The sequence below is a fragment of the Furipterus horrens genome, unplaced genomic scaffold (assembly GCF_987537825.1).
Source record: "Furipterus horrens unplaced genomic scaffold, mFurHor1.1.pri manual_scaffold_1, whole genome shotgun sequence".
Lineage (NCBI taxonomy): Eukaryota > Metazoa > Chordata > Mammalia > Chiroptera > Furipteridae > Furipterus > Furipterus horrens.
Genome location: NW_028327171.1, coordinates 140,597,811 through 140,616,109, shown reverse-complemented (window position 1 = coordinate 140,616,109; position 18,299 = coordinate 140,597,811). Strand labels below are relative to the sequence as shown.

At 39.5% G+C, this 18,299-nt stretch overlaps 1 protein-coding gene across 1 annotated transcript in view; it reads right to left on the bottom strand.

The window, feature by feature from the left end:
• ARHGAP15 (Rho GTPase activating protein 15) overlaps nucleotides 1–18,299 on the bottom strand; it is a 643,467-nt gene that overhangs the window by 45,353 nt on the left and 579,815 nt on the right. Inside the window, exon 13 of the mRNA XM_090267320.1 lies at nucleotides 13,673–13,778. Coding sequence (XP_090123446.1) covers nucleotides 13,673–13,778 — 106 coding nt within the window. The remainder of the gene's footprint in view (nucleotides 1–13,672; nucleotides 13,779–18,299) is intronic.

Here is an 18,299-nt window from a genome sequence, read left to right as displayed (position 1 = left end):
TAGGGGAAACTCATGGAAAAAATAGCAAAAATGTAGTAAAATAGATCTTCAGCCAGGATAAAGGGTGAAGCCCTGGGATTGTCAGGGAAGTACGAATTATGAAGAGTTTGGCACTCCAGGAATTGGTTATTTTCACCATGATGTGAATGGAGAGTGAAGTCAGAGAGAAGAGGGCACACATTTTATTTCTCCTTTCCCACTAGCTAAAAGAATATCACAGAACATGTAAACCACCTATAAAATGCCTCTCTGTCTCTGTGGGAGAATGTCTGATTCTAAAAGGAAAATGAGGGACTGGGGGGAGCAAATGAACTCCCTTTGTGATAATTCAAAGGTCAGTACCAAGGAAGTACTTATTGTCTGGAAATGAAAGAAAACCAGAGAAAGATGGTTGAGCAGGGAGCCCAGAGGACAGAGTTGGGCTCTAGTCAGAGCAGAGGTATGTTTGAAAGTAGGATTTTTCTGGGATATGAAATGGTTGCTCAAAAGAAGTGTGCAAAAGGAAAAAAGTATACCAGATTTCAGTGAAATATCACTTTGTGTGAGTAAATTTATTCTGTTTTGATGTCCAAGCACAGAGACACAAATTAATTAGATAAAAATTCCTTTAGAGCAGAGGTAATTTCTCTTACCTTTTCATATCCCAAACACTATGAAAGATAAATGAATTAGCTAATGAATAAAATGAGTAAATTTGTAAGAAAATAAAATCAATAAAGGGAAGAATATTATTAAGAGGTGAATATTGACTTTCAGCTCATGGAAATCAGGAAAAAAGGGTTTTTAATGCCCCAGTGCCAGCGCCTATGTCTTGCCTACTTCTGTTCCAATGTGCTCGACTTGTGTCATTGAAAATGGGAAAGAAAAAAGAACGGGGGTTTCCTCAACCAGATGGATGGACTAACCCAATGCCTGTAACAGAGAGGCTGGTTTGCAAATCTCTGTGATAATAGGAAGGACTAGAATCAGAAAGTTGGGAAGTGAGCTCTGGCTGGTGTGACTCAGTGGATCGAGCACCGGACTGTGAACCAAAGGGTCGCAGGTTCAATTCCCAGTCAGGGCACATGCCAAGTTGTGGACCAGGTCCCCAGTCTGGGGTGCCCAAGAGGCAACCACACACTGATGTTTCTCTCCCTCTCTTTCTCCCTCCCTTCCCCTCTCTCTAAAAGTAAATTTAAAAAAAAAAACGAAAGTTGGGAAGTGAGAGCAAGATTGAGGGAAGTGAACATTCCATGAGCAGATAGGAAAGTAGGTAACATAATTATTTGATTAAGGTTCTCAAATCCTAGGAGCCAATTGCTGTCTTGATAAAACCCTCTTCATTTCTAGCTCAGCGTCTACCATTATAGGTAGTCAGTATGTATTTGTATCATGGATACATGGCTGGTAGATGAGGAAGGCAAAGATGCTTTGGAGGGGAAAAGAGTTCTCAGAGCGAGGCATAGGTAGAAGAATTTAAGGATGATGGCGATAGTGGGAGGAATGGCAGACAAAAAGAAAGGGGACAATGTAAGAGAAAAGAGCCTGCCTAAAAGGAACATATGACACAGAAGCGAAGAAATGACTGGAATTGAGAAACAGTCATTTCTATACAAAGGGCAATATTTAGTATAAGGCTTCTAAGTTCTACATGTATTTTTAACTCCTTTTGTATATATCAATAAACTAACCCGAGGAAAAATTACAGATCAAAAATATGTCATTGAGGCAGAGATAAATACTTAAGTATTCTAACCTTAAATTTGAGCTCTGTTGTTATGTAGATGGTTTCAAGGGAGATGTCTCCACTGTCCTGATACAAAAATCCCCTAAACTCATTTTCTTGCCCTTCAGTGGCTCTCATTCCAGGTAAATCCATGTTTTAGTTTTTTTCTTATTATTTAATTTTTACTGTATTTTTCCCCATTGTCATTTAGTCCCCTTACACCCCCTTCTCCCAGCAATCTCCACGCTCTTGTCCATGTCCATGAGTCCTTTTTCCTTTCTGCTCAATCCCTCCACCCCTCCTTTGCCCTCCCCCACTAGCTGTCATCTGCTCTCCATCTATGAGTCTGTCTCTGTCACAGTTTTAGTTTTGTACCTCCTCGAAGTCAAGTGTGGGCTGAGCCTGCCACTGGCACAGAGCAATTCTTTATGACTGAGATATCTTCCTGTCCACTGCTAAGCACAGTCTTTTCTTAGCCCAGGCAATGCAGGCTGGAGACCTGAAATCTTGTACATAATCTGCACCTTTTTCTTGCATGAGGAAAAACAACAGCAATGTGGAATTGTGCAGCTACCCTGAGCTACGGATTCCTGTATATCACCCTGCGGCGCTCATGTCTGCTTTCTCCTCTGCATTCTTGGTGCTGCGGAGGACTTGTCAGCACCTTGTCAGGGCTTCCCGGTGCGTGGGCTACCGTCGGACTCTGTGTTCTTCACAATTATTCAGGGGGAAAACTCCACAGAATCCTTCACAAACACACACACGTATACACATAAACAGGTAAAAAAATGAAGCTACTTAAAAAAATGGAGTGCCGTGAAGTGGGTGCTATTAGTAAACGCCGCTGGGTTGCCTCATCATTTCCAGTCCTGCAAAGTCCTTTTGTTTTTGCTGTGACAAGGGTGTGGGGAGCCAATGTGATTTAACTAAATAATACACAAATGTCAGGAATACTTTTATGTCTTGTGTACAGACCACAATAAAATACCCCGATGGAATGTTTTGTTTTTCTTTTCAGGGAACAGCCCCACAGTTTATAAGGAGCTCTGCTGACAAGAAGTGGTGAAGAAATATTAAGAATAAGCTATTTTAATGGAGGACAAAATGGCTCCAGATTTCACTCAGGTTCAAAAGACAGAGAGGCCTGGAGAGGAATTTGTCAGGCAGACAGCAATGAGACATTAGTCTTGCCCTGGAATTCTTATGGGCAGTGGGGAGAAAAATAAGTCTAGTAAGACATGAAAATGAGGGAAGTAGTTCTCAGAATTAAAGGTGAACCGAAAAGAATTGGCAGCTGCCTGGATGTGCCAGTCAGAGAGGCCATGGTATCTGATACACGTGACAGGCCCGGAGACAACTGCAAAGCTCCCCAAACAGCTCTCCTAAAGGGCTTGCCAGGAAGCCAGATGCTGCTTCTGGAAGAATATCTTCCATGGTTGGGCATCTGGGTTCAGTGCTTTCCATTTAAAGAGGAGAAACAAAGTGGTAAAAGGCAGAACCTCTGCTGCCTTCTCAAAAATGTAATCTTTCTAAGTGTACATATATGCTCACACACACAAACACACACATGCACACATGCAGCATTAATGAATGTGCACATGGAACTTGTTTTTTAGAAGAACCCCTAAAAATAAAACTTTCCCCAGTGCTTTTTTAGGAGGGAGAAGGGGAAAGGAAGGGAGAGTGAGAGAGAGAGAGGTGGAGTGGCAGACAAAGACACCAAGAAAAGCTCTTATAGCAATATGTCAGTTTACTAATTCGTTAGGTAATTTTACTTAAAGAGCTGGGATTATAACTAGCATTCAATTAAAAAAAACAAAAACAAAAACAAAAAAGAACACTTGAGTAATGAGCTCGAGCCTCTATCACAGTTGGCTCACTCTTTGTTTTACCGCTCCTTCTTCCCTGGAAACACAGTCGCATATTGGTATTGGCAGGAAAACAGAGTGTGGTCTAGTGGACTGGAAATCAGGTGACTTGAGGTCTGGTTGGTTTTTCCCCTCTTTCACTTTGAAGTTCACTGTGTCTCTGCTCCATAAAATGGGAACTGAATTTCTTTATACACTTAATAGCAGAGGGCAAGCTTTGGTAATCAAGGTGAATTTTTTTCTCCACCTAATGCTAAATAATGCAAGGTAGTACTATGGAGGTCAATATTGGATATGGAAAAAACAACAGACAGGGAGGTTGGGTTGATATAATCAGAGACAGGGGCGATAGTCTTTAATTTAGTAGTGGGAGTAATGCCAGAGAATATAAGACAAAGTTTTTATACTCCAAAATCTGTTACAAGTTCCAGATAATCAAGAAATCAGGAGAACTGGTAACTCCACCCTGGACTGCAGTGATTGACCAACAGGCTCCAGCACCGAAGGGTGGTCATGGGTCCCCTGACCAAGCCTTCCCCAGTAGGCTCAGCTCTTTAGCACCCATCCATCATTGCCCTCAGGGCCTCTGAATAGGCAGTCTTAATATTAATACATATCACTTCTTTTACAATCAGGGCCACTCTTCTCTTCATCATGATGAAAAAATAAATATCAAGTAAGGCGAGACAAACTTGAGAGGGAGAGCTTAAGAACCAATACCCTCCACGTGGACTATTCCCTAGTTCTAGTCTGAAATATATCAAGTTTCTAAGTTTCCAGTTGATCCTAAATGGAACCATCACTGGCTATTAGATTATCATCTTCTCACTCAAAGATGTCATGTTTGTTCAACAAAAATTACTGAATATCTATAAAATGTGGGGCTCTGTACTCGGCAGCCGCCCATCTCGAGAGACGATGGTGTAGCTTCTTAAGAGTCTATCTGCACCGCCGAGAATGGCTGTGCAGTCCGACTCAGGAGTGACACGGTATCTGTCTCCTCCCGTGTTGAATCGACATCTTGCGATGACGCTGGAGTGTCCTCTCCAGTGAAGCTGAAGCTACAGAGCCTGGGCAGGGTGATATGGAGGGTCTGCTGTTGCCCATGCAGCAGACCCCCCCTCTCTTCGCAGCTGAAGGGTCCAAGGGAAAGACGGAGTCAATACAGCTTGGGGAATACAGCAGGAATCAAAGTGGTCCAAATTCCTGCAGCGCATGCTCTAATGGCAAAGGGGACCAGGGCAGTTCTTTATAATTTCCATCTACACCAACATTTTAAGGACCTATGCTAGCAATAACATTTTTTCTTCCAGGGTATTATATTTATTCCTGTAATTTTTCCAGAGCCAAAAGCTGAAGGTTAAAGCAGTAGCTGGTTATCACTAGACATTCTGCCCAATGCCTTGTTATCATGAGAATTTTCTAAGCCTTATTTTGGAAGCAATGATTTTAACCACAACAAAATAATAACTCTGCTCTTGACAAGTTTTCTTTCATTCAGCATGCATACCATTCCCAGACTCCTCTCCTAGTCTCTTCTTCTGATGACCCCTTCAGTGTCCTCAACTCTCTTCTCTCTTCACACCATCCCTTGTGGTTGTGCCTGACCTTACCCCATTGCTACCTTTCAACCGATGATCCCAAATTCATACCTAGATCCTAATCATCTTTCCAGCATTCCTAACATATATTTCTTATCTTCTAATCAACTTCACTAATGAATGGAACGTAAACAATGACCAAATGACATCATGTCCATAAAACTTCAACTTCTTTCATGCCTCCAATTTTATTCTTTTCTTTATTTAAGGATATGGTCACTCAAAAACCTGGGCACCATCCTGAAATCTTCCTTCTTTCAAATCTCTTGGGTGCACTTGATGAGCACGTCCGGCTGATTCAACCTCCTGTACATGTCCTGTGTCGCTCCCTTTTCCCTACCCCTTCCACCCCCATCTCCCTTAGTTTAGGGTCTCTAGCTTGGACTATCATACCATCCTCTTAACTGGGTTCACTACCTCTAGTGTTGCCCTCTTACAGGCTATCCTTCACACTTAGAAAGATTGTGAGCTTCAGAAATACAAATCGTATCACCTTACCTCCCTGCTTCAGACCCTTCAGTGATTTACTCATGTCTACAGAATGAATTTTAAATTCCTTAGCAAAGCACATAATGTTCTTCAAATTTAGCTCTAGTTGACTACGTGCTCGGCTTACGTTCTGCCTCTTCTTTTATGTTTGCTTCTTCTCCAATCATTCCAGGGGATTCACCATTTCTTTATGATAGTTCGGTTCTCCTCTGTGTCTCTCTGTACATAGTATTCTTTCCGCTTAGAGCTGGCCTGTTGTCTGCCAAACTGCCATCCTCAAAAAGACAGTCTCTGGCATCTGGGAGGCACTCTTTCATTTCTCTAGGCTCAATTTCAGCTCCTGCGTTCAGTGCTTTCATAGTGTCTTGTGATATGGCACCATATGTATTATAATTATTTACTAATTTACTTCAGGAAACTGTAGGATACATGAGGATAGAAATCTTCTTTCTGCCTCCAGTATCAAGTTGAAGGGTCAGCAAATGTTTTGTGTAAAGGGTCAGAGAGTAAATATTTTTCGCCTTGTGCAACTGGTTACAATGATATAACTCTTCCATTGCAGTGTAAAAGCAGCCATTGGCAATACAAAAACATATAAGGATGTGTGTGTGTGTGTGTGTGTGTGTGTGTGTGTGTGTGTGTGTGTGTTCCAGCAAGACTTTATTGAGAAAAACAGGTAGCAGTGTGGCTGTGTTCCATAGACTATAGTTTCCAATCTCTGATCAGTTCAGTGCCTGGAATACAGTAGCCACTCATTAAAACTTCCTGAAGGAATGGGTGGATAAGATTTAAAAGTTAATATTTTCACAAGTGCCAATTTATTTGACCTATTGCATCCATGAGCAGAGGGGAGGGTTAGAGACATTAAAAGGCTTTCTTAATGTTGTATTGTTTTTAAAGGCAGAGGTTGGGATGTGAGCTTATGTCTTCTGATTCTAAAACCTTGGTTCTTTCCATTAAATAAGAGGCCAAGATTCTTAGTGGAGAAGAGTGGAGCAGCTTAAAAAAACTTACCAAATATGAGAGAAATACCCCCCAAGGGGGGGGGGCACTGACAGTAGGGAAGACAGTGATGAATGGGCAGTAGCCATTTTGTTTTGTTTTGATTCCTATTATTCAGTGGTTAATGTTACCATTAAAATGTTAAATCAAAAGATCAAAAGTAATAATTTTACTCCGGTCTTAAAAATCCTTATCTCCCAAAGCCTTCTTGCAGAACAAGGATCCACCACTGGAAGGGCCACTGAACCTTAGTCCCCGGCTCACAAACCTTATAAATCCTGTGCCAAGATGTCTTCTAAGTAGATGACATTTTAATGATTACTACAGGGAGTTGGGAACTGTTGCTTCATCCTCACAATCAGAGTAATTAATTTTCTTAACTACCAGGTCAAATTCTGCCACGGGAGTCCAGTTGAGATATTTCAGACCCATAGGAAGTACATTAGCTCTTCAAAGTGATTAGGGTGCCATTTCAAATACACAAGCAAAGGAGCTATTAGGCTTCTGGCTTATTTCAAACAACTTGCAGCCCTTGTCCCTCAGGGAGAAGAGAAAAAAAGAAAATAACAACTTGCGCAGGTTCCCCGTTTTCCAGTAAAAATAGCCGTGGCCTGCAAGCCTTTGGATATCAGGTATTGTGGTTGGGTGAGAGACAAAGTGTACAGAACCAGGGTGGCGTGCCAGAAAGCCGCAGAGAAAAACACAGCCTGTTCCAAAGCGCACCAGCGCCGCGCATTCAGAGGCCCCGGGGAGCTGAGAGCTTCACCAGGCGTCGCTCTTAGTGATCAGCGAGCAGGGCGAGGACTCACGGGCTTTCCAGCCCATTCTTTAGCCACGTCTCATGCCGCCCCAATATCAGACTTGCCCACTCTGCCATTTTAAAGACAGGGGCAGTGAATTTTTTCCTCACCCATGCTTCCTCATATAATCCCTATATTTCTAGATCATCATCCATTTGAGTCGCCTTTGACGTGCTTTTGTAGAGTATTTTATTTAACAGTCATGAAGACCACAGAGAAGCTTTAAATATCAGTTTACTCTCGCAAAATAGCCACAGCTCAACCGTTTTGCCTTTCAGCGAGGCATTCAACTGGCATGCGTCCATGAGATTTGTCTATTCGGCCATATCATTTTCTCACCTTAGAATTCTATGAACAGCTGGAAGATTTTCTTAAAAGTCAATACAAAGGGGAAGATTTTTTAGCTCTGCTTTCAACCTATTTTACAAAGTGCAAGTCTCCTATGTGTTATTTGAATCTAAAATCTGCGGCAAATATATTCTTCCAAGGTTATTTTTGAAAGCCAACGAATGACTTTATTTTATAAGTCATCTCTAAAAGCTCCCCATTTTTAAGACATGCTGACTTTCTTTGAACAATGTATACCTACCTATATGGGAACTGAATGTACTTTTATGTCACCCCCTTCAAAATTTTGAGATCATTTCATCTTCCAGAATGCATGCCACAAAGTAAATCTGGCTAACGAGTTTAGGTTAGCTGTGTATTTTTGTATTTATCTGCTAAATTTTCTGTAACTATCATATATTACTTATATTCTGGAAATAAGAATGTGGAGAAAGACTTCAGCAATAGCTAGAACACCCCACTGATATTAACAGCAAAAGGAATCCCCAGGACTTTGAAAGGTCAGCACCAGTTCTAGATAGATGTGTAGTTGATAGGAATCGTGGAGGTTTACACTGAGGACTGGAGGCATAGGAGAAGGCCCTACTGGCTTCAAAACATCTCAGATTCCACCAAGCCAGTGCGCTGTTCTCCCTGGCAGGAAACTCTCACTGTGAGAAACATTCTGATAAGTTAGAGGACAAGCAAGAGAACTGTCCCTAGGAAACTGCTGTACCAGGCGAGGCTCTGCAGGAGAAGCCCAGGAAGGCTGTGCTTGCCTCCCGCCTCCTACTGCCTGCTGAGAAACGAGACTAGATTATCCTCTCGGCAAGCTTCCACTTTGAAGGTGAAAAGGGTTGCGTCTGGGAACATGAAACAAGATGTGAATCAGGTGGATGTAGAGTCAGTGACAGAACAGAGTTAGGCTGCGGAGTTCTCACAGGGATTGGGCATGGCATTGGGGGGTGTCATGTGGTTTGTCGACCAGGTGAAAACAGCCTCATTGGGACTGTGGAAACTGGTTTAGTCAGGCCAGCATGGAAACTACAGTTTTGGAAAAACATTCTGTGGTAGATAAAGAATTTTCTGGAAGCCAGGAAATTTGGCAATCTGGACTTTGCAATTCTTTCTGTATTTATTATATTAGAAGTTACTTTATATTTTTTTTCACAAAAATATAGTACATGTCAGTGTATAATGCTTACCTAGAGCCTAATATAGGCTATTAAGAGGAATATTTATTTGCTCGTCATCATAGAAGTAGGTTCTGTTATGACCTGTACTCTATAGATGAGAAAATGAAAGCTCAGAGTCAAGTGGCTGGTTCAAAGTTACACCTCAGTAAGTGGCAGAGCCAAGACTCACATTCAGGTCTGCCTGACTCCCAAGCCTGTTCTCTTGACCTGTTCTCTCAAGCTCAGCGTCTCCCTCTACACCGTTGATAGAAGAGAGAAAGAAAAACATAAGAGGGGAGAAAAAACCCTCTCATAATTCAACAACTCTAAGAAAGAGATATTAACATTTCAGCAAATATCTTTACAGTGTTTGCCAGATGCACAACTTTTCTACATATTTATAGTTATACTCCCTTTGAGTATATAAAATATTGTATCCCTGACTTTATTTAATTTAACACAAGCATTTCCCCAAATTTATTAAACAATTAGCTATGAACTACCTTTCACTAAAAGGTGAGGTATGAACTGTTACAATGTACTATGTTCTCTATAACCTTCCCCTATCACTGAACACTTGGTTGTCTCCAGGTTTCCCCCAATGCAAATGTTCCGTTGTAAACAATTTTATCTGCATACTCCCACTCCCTGTTACTTAGGACAGGGTCCCAGCAATTAATATGACCACTCAAAAGGTATAAAGATTTTTAAAGTTTTTGTTCTTGAGATACTCTACATGTATGGTTTTCTGAACATGCAGGCTGGTACATCCCAATAAGCAGCGTGGACAGGGCTTGATTCAGTACACACCTGACAAAATGGGACTCATCCTATTTCATTAGTTTTCTATAACCTCATCTTTTTTCTCCCCTTTATGCATTTGCAAAATATAGAAAAGGGTGCACCTTTCTTAATAGTGCCTCATTTTGCCTTTTAAAAATTAATGTCAGAGGGACTAATTCTCACAGTTACCCAGACTTGGAGCCTCTCACTTGTCTCCAGGTCTGACTAGATACAGAGGATAAAGAAAAGAGAGAAATAAAAATTGTGTGGAATTTTTCTTTGAAAAGTCTCACGATTTGGACCATTTTCCTCCATTTGATGTTCATCATCCCCTAACGCCCCCACCCCCCCAAGTCTACCTACAACTCCTGGGTGGTCTCTTGGGTTCCTTTCTCAGTCTGTGTTGTTCTCCTTGTACTCTGCTGTCAGGTGACTCATTCGTAAACTCTGAGCACATATGCAATTGTCAGATAGATAAAGTTTTGATGATTCTCTATTCCTCATACAAACCCTTTGCCTGGCTCTCAACTGCCAACTGCCAAACATCAAAAAGTAAACCTTATCTTTCCAGGTCCTCCTCTGATTAACTTCATCTTCCCTTTGCCTCCCTGCCTTTCCAAAGAAGCAGGCTAGAGGAAAATGCTCTTGACACTTACATTTTACAGAGATAGAACTTGCCATTTATGTGATGATTCAGAAGGTACCCCAGGACCTTCCCGTGCTTCTCACTGTAATGTCAGTTTGTGAATGTGGCTGTTAATAAGGGTTTCTAGTTGATGGCATTTTGAAGTGATAGCTTGTTCTAAATTCCTGGTCTCATGATATCACAGCAGAAGCATATAGAACTTGACCTTGAGTTTGATCAAGAGTGAGGACTCTGGGCTTAGAGACTATTTAACCTTTACAGTCATTGTGTAATCTTATGTTTAATGGAATCATAACCCTTTAAAATTCTGGCTTTGTGGCCAGAACTTGCATTCAGCTTCTAGTCCAACTGTGCCGTATTGAGCTTTCTCAGCTGGTAGTTGCTCTGCTTTCAAGGGAATGTTTAACTCAGTGCTCTGCAAAAATGGAATTCTATTCTGTTGGCTGTAGAGTACGTAGGTCAAGTGGCATTTCTGGCACTTCATTACTTTTCCTGACCCTCACTAAACAAACTTCAAAAAAAAATATATATATATATTTGCAACAATTTGGAATAAACACTACATATAAGTGTTGATGGTAGATTTTTCTGAAGAGCTACCAAATGCATCAAGACTAAGGAAAACATTCTAATGATTCTTTCAAACATGAATATATTTAAATTCTTGTTAAACAATCTCCTTATTTAGTCTTCTCAGGCTTTGATGACATGCCACGATTGGCTCTTTATCAAAAACTTAGCAAGAAATGCTTAACAAGATATAATCATGTGCACACACTTGTGCATAATTAAACCCAGTTTATAAATCAGTGCATAGTGGAATATGGTCACACCACTCAAGAAAGGTTGGTGGCTAGCAAATAACGTTATTTCTCTCTATGATGAAAAATCTTATAATGTGAATGTTGTGAAGGTGAGATAATGATCTGATCTTAAATCATAGTTGTAAACATCTATTTCCACCTCTACTGAATGGAATGAAAGTTCTAATGAAATAGGAAATTAATTTAGATATAAAAACATAGTCAGACATTAATTGTTCATACTGGAATTGTATGGCATCAAGGGATGGATCCTCATCAGTGTGTTTTATTTTTTTTCAAAGAAGGATTTAGCTGATGCTCAATTCCTTCATTTTGTAGTTTTTTTTTTTTTTTTGGAAAAAAAATGGAATAATTGAGACTGTGTAATTTATATTTCTCAAGATCTACAAGACTAGGTATTGCATTAAAGAGTATACTTTTCCATTCATTTTATGACTTTGTCCAGTTAAGGTTACTGAGATAAGCACTAGAGTATTTATTTGTAACTTGAAACCCCTTTCATGGTGTGTCTGGATCCTACAAAAAAAGAAGGAACATTTGAGGAATGCTTTCCTTGTGCCAGACATTTTATATGCATTATCTCATTTAATTCTTAACCACAAGATATGGTTGATATTATTTAATCCAATTTTATGTGCTTGAGATCATAAAGGGAGTAAAGTATAGAACAAGGATTTGACTCTAGATCTATCTATTTCTTTAAAGTGCAAGATCCTTTCATTAACTCACACTGGGTTTCCCACTGTAGCCAGAATGTGGAGGTGCCAGAAGGGACATTCTAATAAGGGGTCTTCTGAACTTTGACATAGTTTCCTCTCTGGGAGTAAAATAAGAAAGAAACTAATATGGTAAATTAGATTAAAACATGTTACATAAGGCAGTGACTGGCTAAACAAATTACAAGCTATCCATACCATGAAATACTATATCACCATTAGAATGAATCAGATAAGTCTGTTTAATGAAATGGAAGGCTCTCTAGGAGTTGTAAAGTAGTTGCAGGATAATATGTGTTGTATGATGTACTTTAACACAACAACCATACACATGTTTTCTTATGTTTAGAAACAGGTCTGGAAGGATATATACAAAAACAATTCTGCTCAGAAGGCTAAGAGTGACTAGTAGGCAAATTTCACTTTTTAATCAAATATTCACCACTGTTGTTTAAATGTTTTTGTGTATAATTGCATGTATTATATTTACAATTAAAATTTATGTAATGAACTAGTTGGACAATCTGTAGAAATGGCCAGACCTAAGGTATGGGCAATTAAGGAGATTTAATCTCCCAAAAGCAAAGCTGCCCAATATATTCAAAACCTATCAGGCTTCAACATTACTGTATGCATATAGTGAAAGCTAAAACCTCATCACTTGTATTGAGCTCTGCCTTATTGGAGGAAGGCATTAACACAGGGCAATTGAATAACAGTCATTTCAAACTTAACACATCCAGAATAGACCTCTCTAGTCTGCAGTTCTTATTCATCCTGCTCCTCCTCCAGTTTTAGCCATTCCTCCATTTGTTCAAGCCCAAACCCTAAGAGGCACACTTGATTTCCCCCTTCCATTCCCCACTGCATCCCAACCAGGCACATCCAACCTGATCCACCTCTAGAATGTCTCTGAGGGCTCCACTCAAGCCACCGTGATCTTTTGCCTAGACTACTGGGGTAGCTTCCTAACTGGTTCCCCTGCTGTTACTTTTGCAACCCATTCTCCACATGGCAGCCAGTGTGATCTTTTATACTCTCCCAATTTAGCAGTCTTTGTTGTTCTTCGTTGTATGTATAATGGAGTACAAATGCCTTACTGTGGCGAGACCCTACAGGATCTGATATGCACTTAACGTTTGTCACTCCAACTCCTCCCACCATCACCTTAGTTCTTTAGGCTTTAGCCATCCTGGCCTTCTTTTCAAATGCATCAGACTCTTTGGATCCTATGTGTTTTTACATTTGTTTTTTTCTGCTTGGAATACTCTTCTCTTATCTGCTTACAGGGATGGCACCTTATTAATCTGAATCAACATTTTACAGAAGGAGAAATAAAATTTCAGAGAGTTTAAGTAACTAATGTCGGGTCCACTTGGTACACGGCAGCGCTAGGTTTTGAACTCATTTCTGAAATATCTCATGCTCTTCCTATTATGCTATATAACAAAGTAAAGACAGCCCATCCCAAGGCTCTGGCTACAGTTCTGACAATCAGCAAATATCTATTTGTGGAAAATACCAGGAAAAATAAATTCATTCAGAAGGTCCTTGTGTAGCTTCTCCTTTCTACCATTAGTACATTCTCCAGCTTCTGCAAGAACACTTAGATCAGCAAGAGGGGAAAATCTGAGATAAATGCCTTTGGAAACTCTTGTCTTAGAAATCTGAAATTGAACATTGTTCATTTAGGAAACGAGTATATGATGACACAGCCAGAAACCTTTATAACTTACTTAGTTAGATGTCCAAAGAGGACTTTCATGGTGTCATGATTCGGTGGAGGGAGTTTTTGCACAAGAGACTTCACAGTTTCAATTCTTGTGTTGTTATCTTGCTTTTCTGAAAAAAATAAATGAAAACAAAGGTTAGGAAAAATAAGATTCAGAGGTACACAGGATAATTTTCTTAGAAGAGTTTTGGACTAAGACTTAGCAGCTTAAAGTCCTAGTCAGTAGTCAAAGGGAACAGGCGTGCTCAACATTATCGAGGAGTTTCGTCATTTTGACTCTGCCTCAGACCATGGTGCTATGAAAGCATCAACATTGTGCTCTTTGTGGCCATGTGACTAAGACTGACCATTGAGACTTAAGTCAAAGTGTTACGTGGGACTCCTGGGGAGTTGATGTATAGGGTGCTGACGTAGCCACTGAATCACATCTAAGTGTTTTACTAAGGTGTGGTAGGATGAATAATTAACTTCCAAAAATGTCCATGTCCTAATCTCAGGAACCTGTAAATATGTTACCTTCCATAGAAAAAGGAATGTTGCACATGTGATTAAATTAGATGGAGAGATTCTGCTGGATTATCTGGGTGGGCTCAGTGTAATCACAAAGGTGGTAAAGAAGGAATCAAGAGGATCAGAGTCAGGACACACATTGTGATTTAATTACCAATATTCTACAGTTTGCTTGATTTTGTGGAAGAGTAAAGAATTTTTTTATGACACTCTCCTATCCTGTCTCCATAATATGTTTTGTTTTTTCTATAAATTAGGACATTAAAAAAAAATGAAAGTATAAAACTTAGTCATACACATTAAAAAAATAAGTTCTTCAAAACTGCATGACACATGAATTGCTTTCCTTCTTTTTGTTTCTTTTTTCTTTCTTTCACGTTGGTGGGCATGGATGGCATAATAAAAACTAAGTTACTATGCACTAAAGAATTCATCTTACCATAGTTTTAACTAGGGTGTAGAATCGTAATAATTTATTGAACTTAAATACTTTATGAATATTGACTTAGGTACTTTTCCTTTCTATACTTTTATGTCTAACTTCTAGCTGGAGATCCAGATGACACCCACCCAATATCCATTCTCTTCTTCTTTAGCATGACAATCCCATTGTTGAGGAAATGACAATATACCCAGTTAAAAGAGTTCACCTCCCAGCTTCCTTGGCAGCTGGCATGGTCGTGTAACTAAATTTGGCCATTGAGTCACAATGTCATGTGGAACTCCTGGGAAGGTCACGTATAGGGTGCTATTTCACTTTTTAGCCTTTTTACCTCTGCTCTTCAGAATGTAGATAGAATGGTTACAGCATGAGATGACATTGAGAACTGAGGCCAAGCAGAGACCAGTACACAGGTAGAAGGCACTTCTTTGAATCTGTGGAGCAGTCTGACCAGTCCTATGTGCCTGTCTCTGGGTTTTCTTAACATAAGAAAATAGGCTCTGTGTACTGAAGCCTTTATGAGTGGTTCTTTTGTAGTAAAGCCAAGTGCAGTTCCTAATACAATGGTACTTTCTGAAGCCCAATTCACAAGCACCTGTTATTAGGCAGATGAACTTAATAAAGTGGAGTAAGAAAGAGTTAGTTCAGAAACTGGCACATTTTATTCAAATATACTGTTGCAACACTTCCCTACTTATTTTTTATAAGAAATTATAGGAAAAATATCCTTCAGAATATGTTATGTGGCCAAAGTGAGATTGGGGCAGTCTTCCTATTAGAACTGTTCTTGGAAGCTTTTCTTCTTCCTCCTAAAACCACAAATGCCTATAAATAATACCTCCCACAGTCACAGCTTTCAAAATTGCAGTTATTCTTAGAAGAGTTCCAACATAATATGGATTGGACAACTGCCAATGAAAGAGACAAAGGGGAGAGAGAGAGAAAGAGAAAAAAAGTAAAGGGTAGAAAGTCCCCTGGTAGCTTACTGACACTAAGACAGTGTGATGCTTCATAAGATCAGTGGGAGCCTTTGGGGTACCAGAAACTCAGGAAAAGAACTAAGACAAGTCAGTAAAAATGAGAGTGAAATTGGTATGGGATGCCTAGGACTGAGCTCTTAGGGATACTTGGATACCTTGAATTTAACCATCTGAAGCTAATGCTACACACGAATGATTATACGTAAAGATATATGGCTTGTACTATTAGTAGAATTTACCTAAGAATCTGGTGAACCACTTAGTTCAGGCAATAAAGATGATACTAGAAGGGGTGATAGCAGTCTCCATACCTGTTTCAATAGTCTTAAATAAAGTATACTTACAGTTTAAAAAAAAGGTGGTAAGCCCTGGCTGGTGTGGCTCAGTGGATTGAGTGCTGGGCTGTGAACCAAGTGTCACTGGTTCGATTCCCAGTCAGGGCGCATGCCTGAGTTGCACACCAGGTCCCCAGTTGGGGCGTGCGAGAGGCAACCATACATTGATGTTTCTCTCTTTCTCCCTCCCTTATCCTCTCTCTAAAAATAAATAAATAAAATCTTAAAAAAAAAAAAGTGGTAGAGGGGAGAAGAAGGGAGGAGTGAACTTTCTAATTTTACTGAGATCTCTAGCCGTGGTAATTATCAAGTCAATAAACAATCTCCAAAAAAGTGATCAACTGAGGCCTACAGAAGTAGCAGCCCTAAAGTAAACTGGACAGATGACAAGCAAAGAGTGATCCAATTGTTAATACTCAGCAAACCTCAGTTTTAGGCAATATATGATTCAATCAAGAGTGAGTTTCAAGAAAGGCTAGGAGTTGTTTAATTGAAAATATATGAATTTTCAAGGTCACTGCCATGGTGCCTTGGCAGAAATTAAAACTTTACTATGTCTGTTTAACCACCACGTAATTATGAATTTCCCTAGACACAGTCAGCTCTCCTTCTTCTGTGCTCTGTTCTACTTAGAACATTCTGTTTATACAACATTTCACATAATATTGCCATGGCTTGAAGCAACCCAAGTGCCCATCAGCAGATGAGTGGATAAAAAAGCCATGGTACATATAACAATGGAATATTACTGGATCATAAAAAGGAATGAAATCTTACCATTTGCAACAGCATGAATGGACCTAGAGGGTATTATGCTAAGTGAAATAAGTCAGTTGAAGAAAGACAAATACCATATAATTTCGCTTATATGTGGAATATAAAGAACACTATAAAGGAACAAACAAAACAGAAAAAAAGCTCATAGATAGAGTGAACAGATTGATGGTTGCCAGGGGGAGGGTGTTGGGGGAACAGATGAGAAATGTGAAGGGACTGAGAAGTACTGATTGCTAATTACAGTACAGTCATGGGGATATAAAGTACAGTACAGGAAATATAGTCAATAATATTGTAATAACTGTTTATGGTGCCAGGTGGGTACTGGGACTATCAGGGGGAACAATTTGTGAAGTGTATGACTGTCCAACCACTGTGCTGTACACCTGAAAGTAATACAAAATAATATTGAATGTAAACTGTAACTTAAAAAGTTAAAAAGATATTGCCATGACTTGAATGCCTATTAATTTCTCACATTAAACTGAAAATTTTCCTATTAAGCTAGCAAGCTCTTACACTGGCATGCAATGGGTTAAGTGAATGAAGAAAGAATAAGTGAAGAAATGAAAGACATGAACATGGGTTAGAATAGACAGACCTTGGTTTGAATTCTATAACAGCTTTTCATTAGCTGTGTGTTTTTGGACAAGTTTCTTATTTTCTCTGAATAATATGTGAAAGGCCAGCTTTATAGATTAAACTAGATTGTATGTAATGTACCTGGCACAACGACTAATAAAAAGTAAGTACTTTATAAATGTTCACCTCTTACCCCGTCTCACCTTTTTTGAGTCCCATGCTGGGTCTGGTTTACACTTCATTTTCAGCAATAATCATGCTATCAGGTGAGCATTCAAAATGAAGGAATTACTACTTGAACTGAGTGGTGCCAGTAGTGACAATGCACTTGCTCTGGTATTCTGACATTTCACAACACTAAATACTTTGTGAAAGGCTGAGAGACTGATGATCTGATAGGTGAATAGTCAGTCACATAAACGAATCTTTATAAAGTATATGGTGGTTCCCATATCGGCTTACAAGAATCCTACATAAAGTACATTTTATGGAATTTTTTTTTCTCTTTTTTCAACTTTCATCTGCACTCAAAGACTTGGACAATTGAACTGTGGTACACAGATGTATGTGGCTAAATTACACATACACGGAAGGGGAACTGGTCAATGGTTTAGGGCTGAAATATTATCAAGGAGGACCAATTAATTTTCTTACAATATAATCAGAACAAAATCTTTGAAAAGATTATAGGAAAACAGTGGTTTCCCAATCAAACTGATACCACACCCACTCTTCCATAGATTGTTAAATCAGGAAATAACACAAACACTTCTAAGTGGAGGAACATCTAAAAATACAACTGGAAACATTAAAGTCGAAATGACACCTTTTCAGATCTGGTCTATTGATGTGTAATATTAGGAAATGGAATCACATAGATAATAGAGGAGTGGTTAATGAGCTAAGATTCATACACGGCTTACTAAGGATGTGTCAATTGTCTTCAATGGATTCAGTGAGCACGTGAAAGACAGCATTTTCTATTAATATTTCTCCTTCAGCATA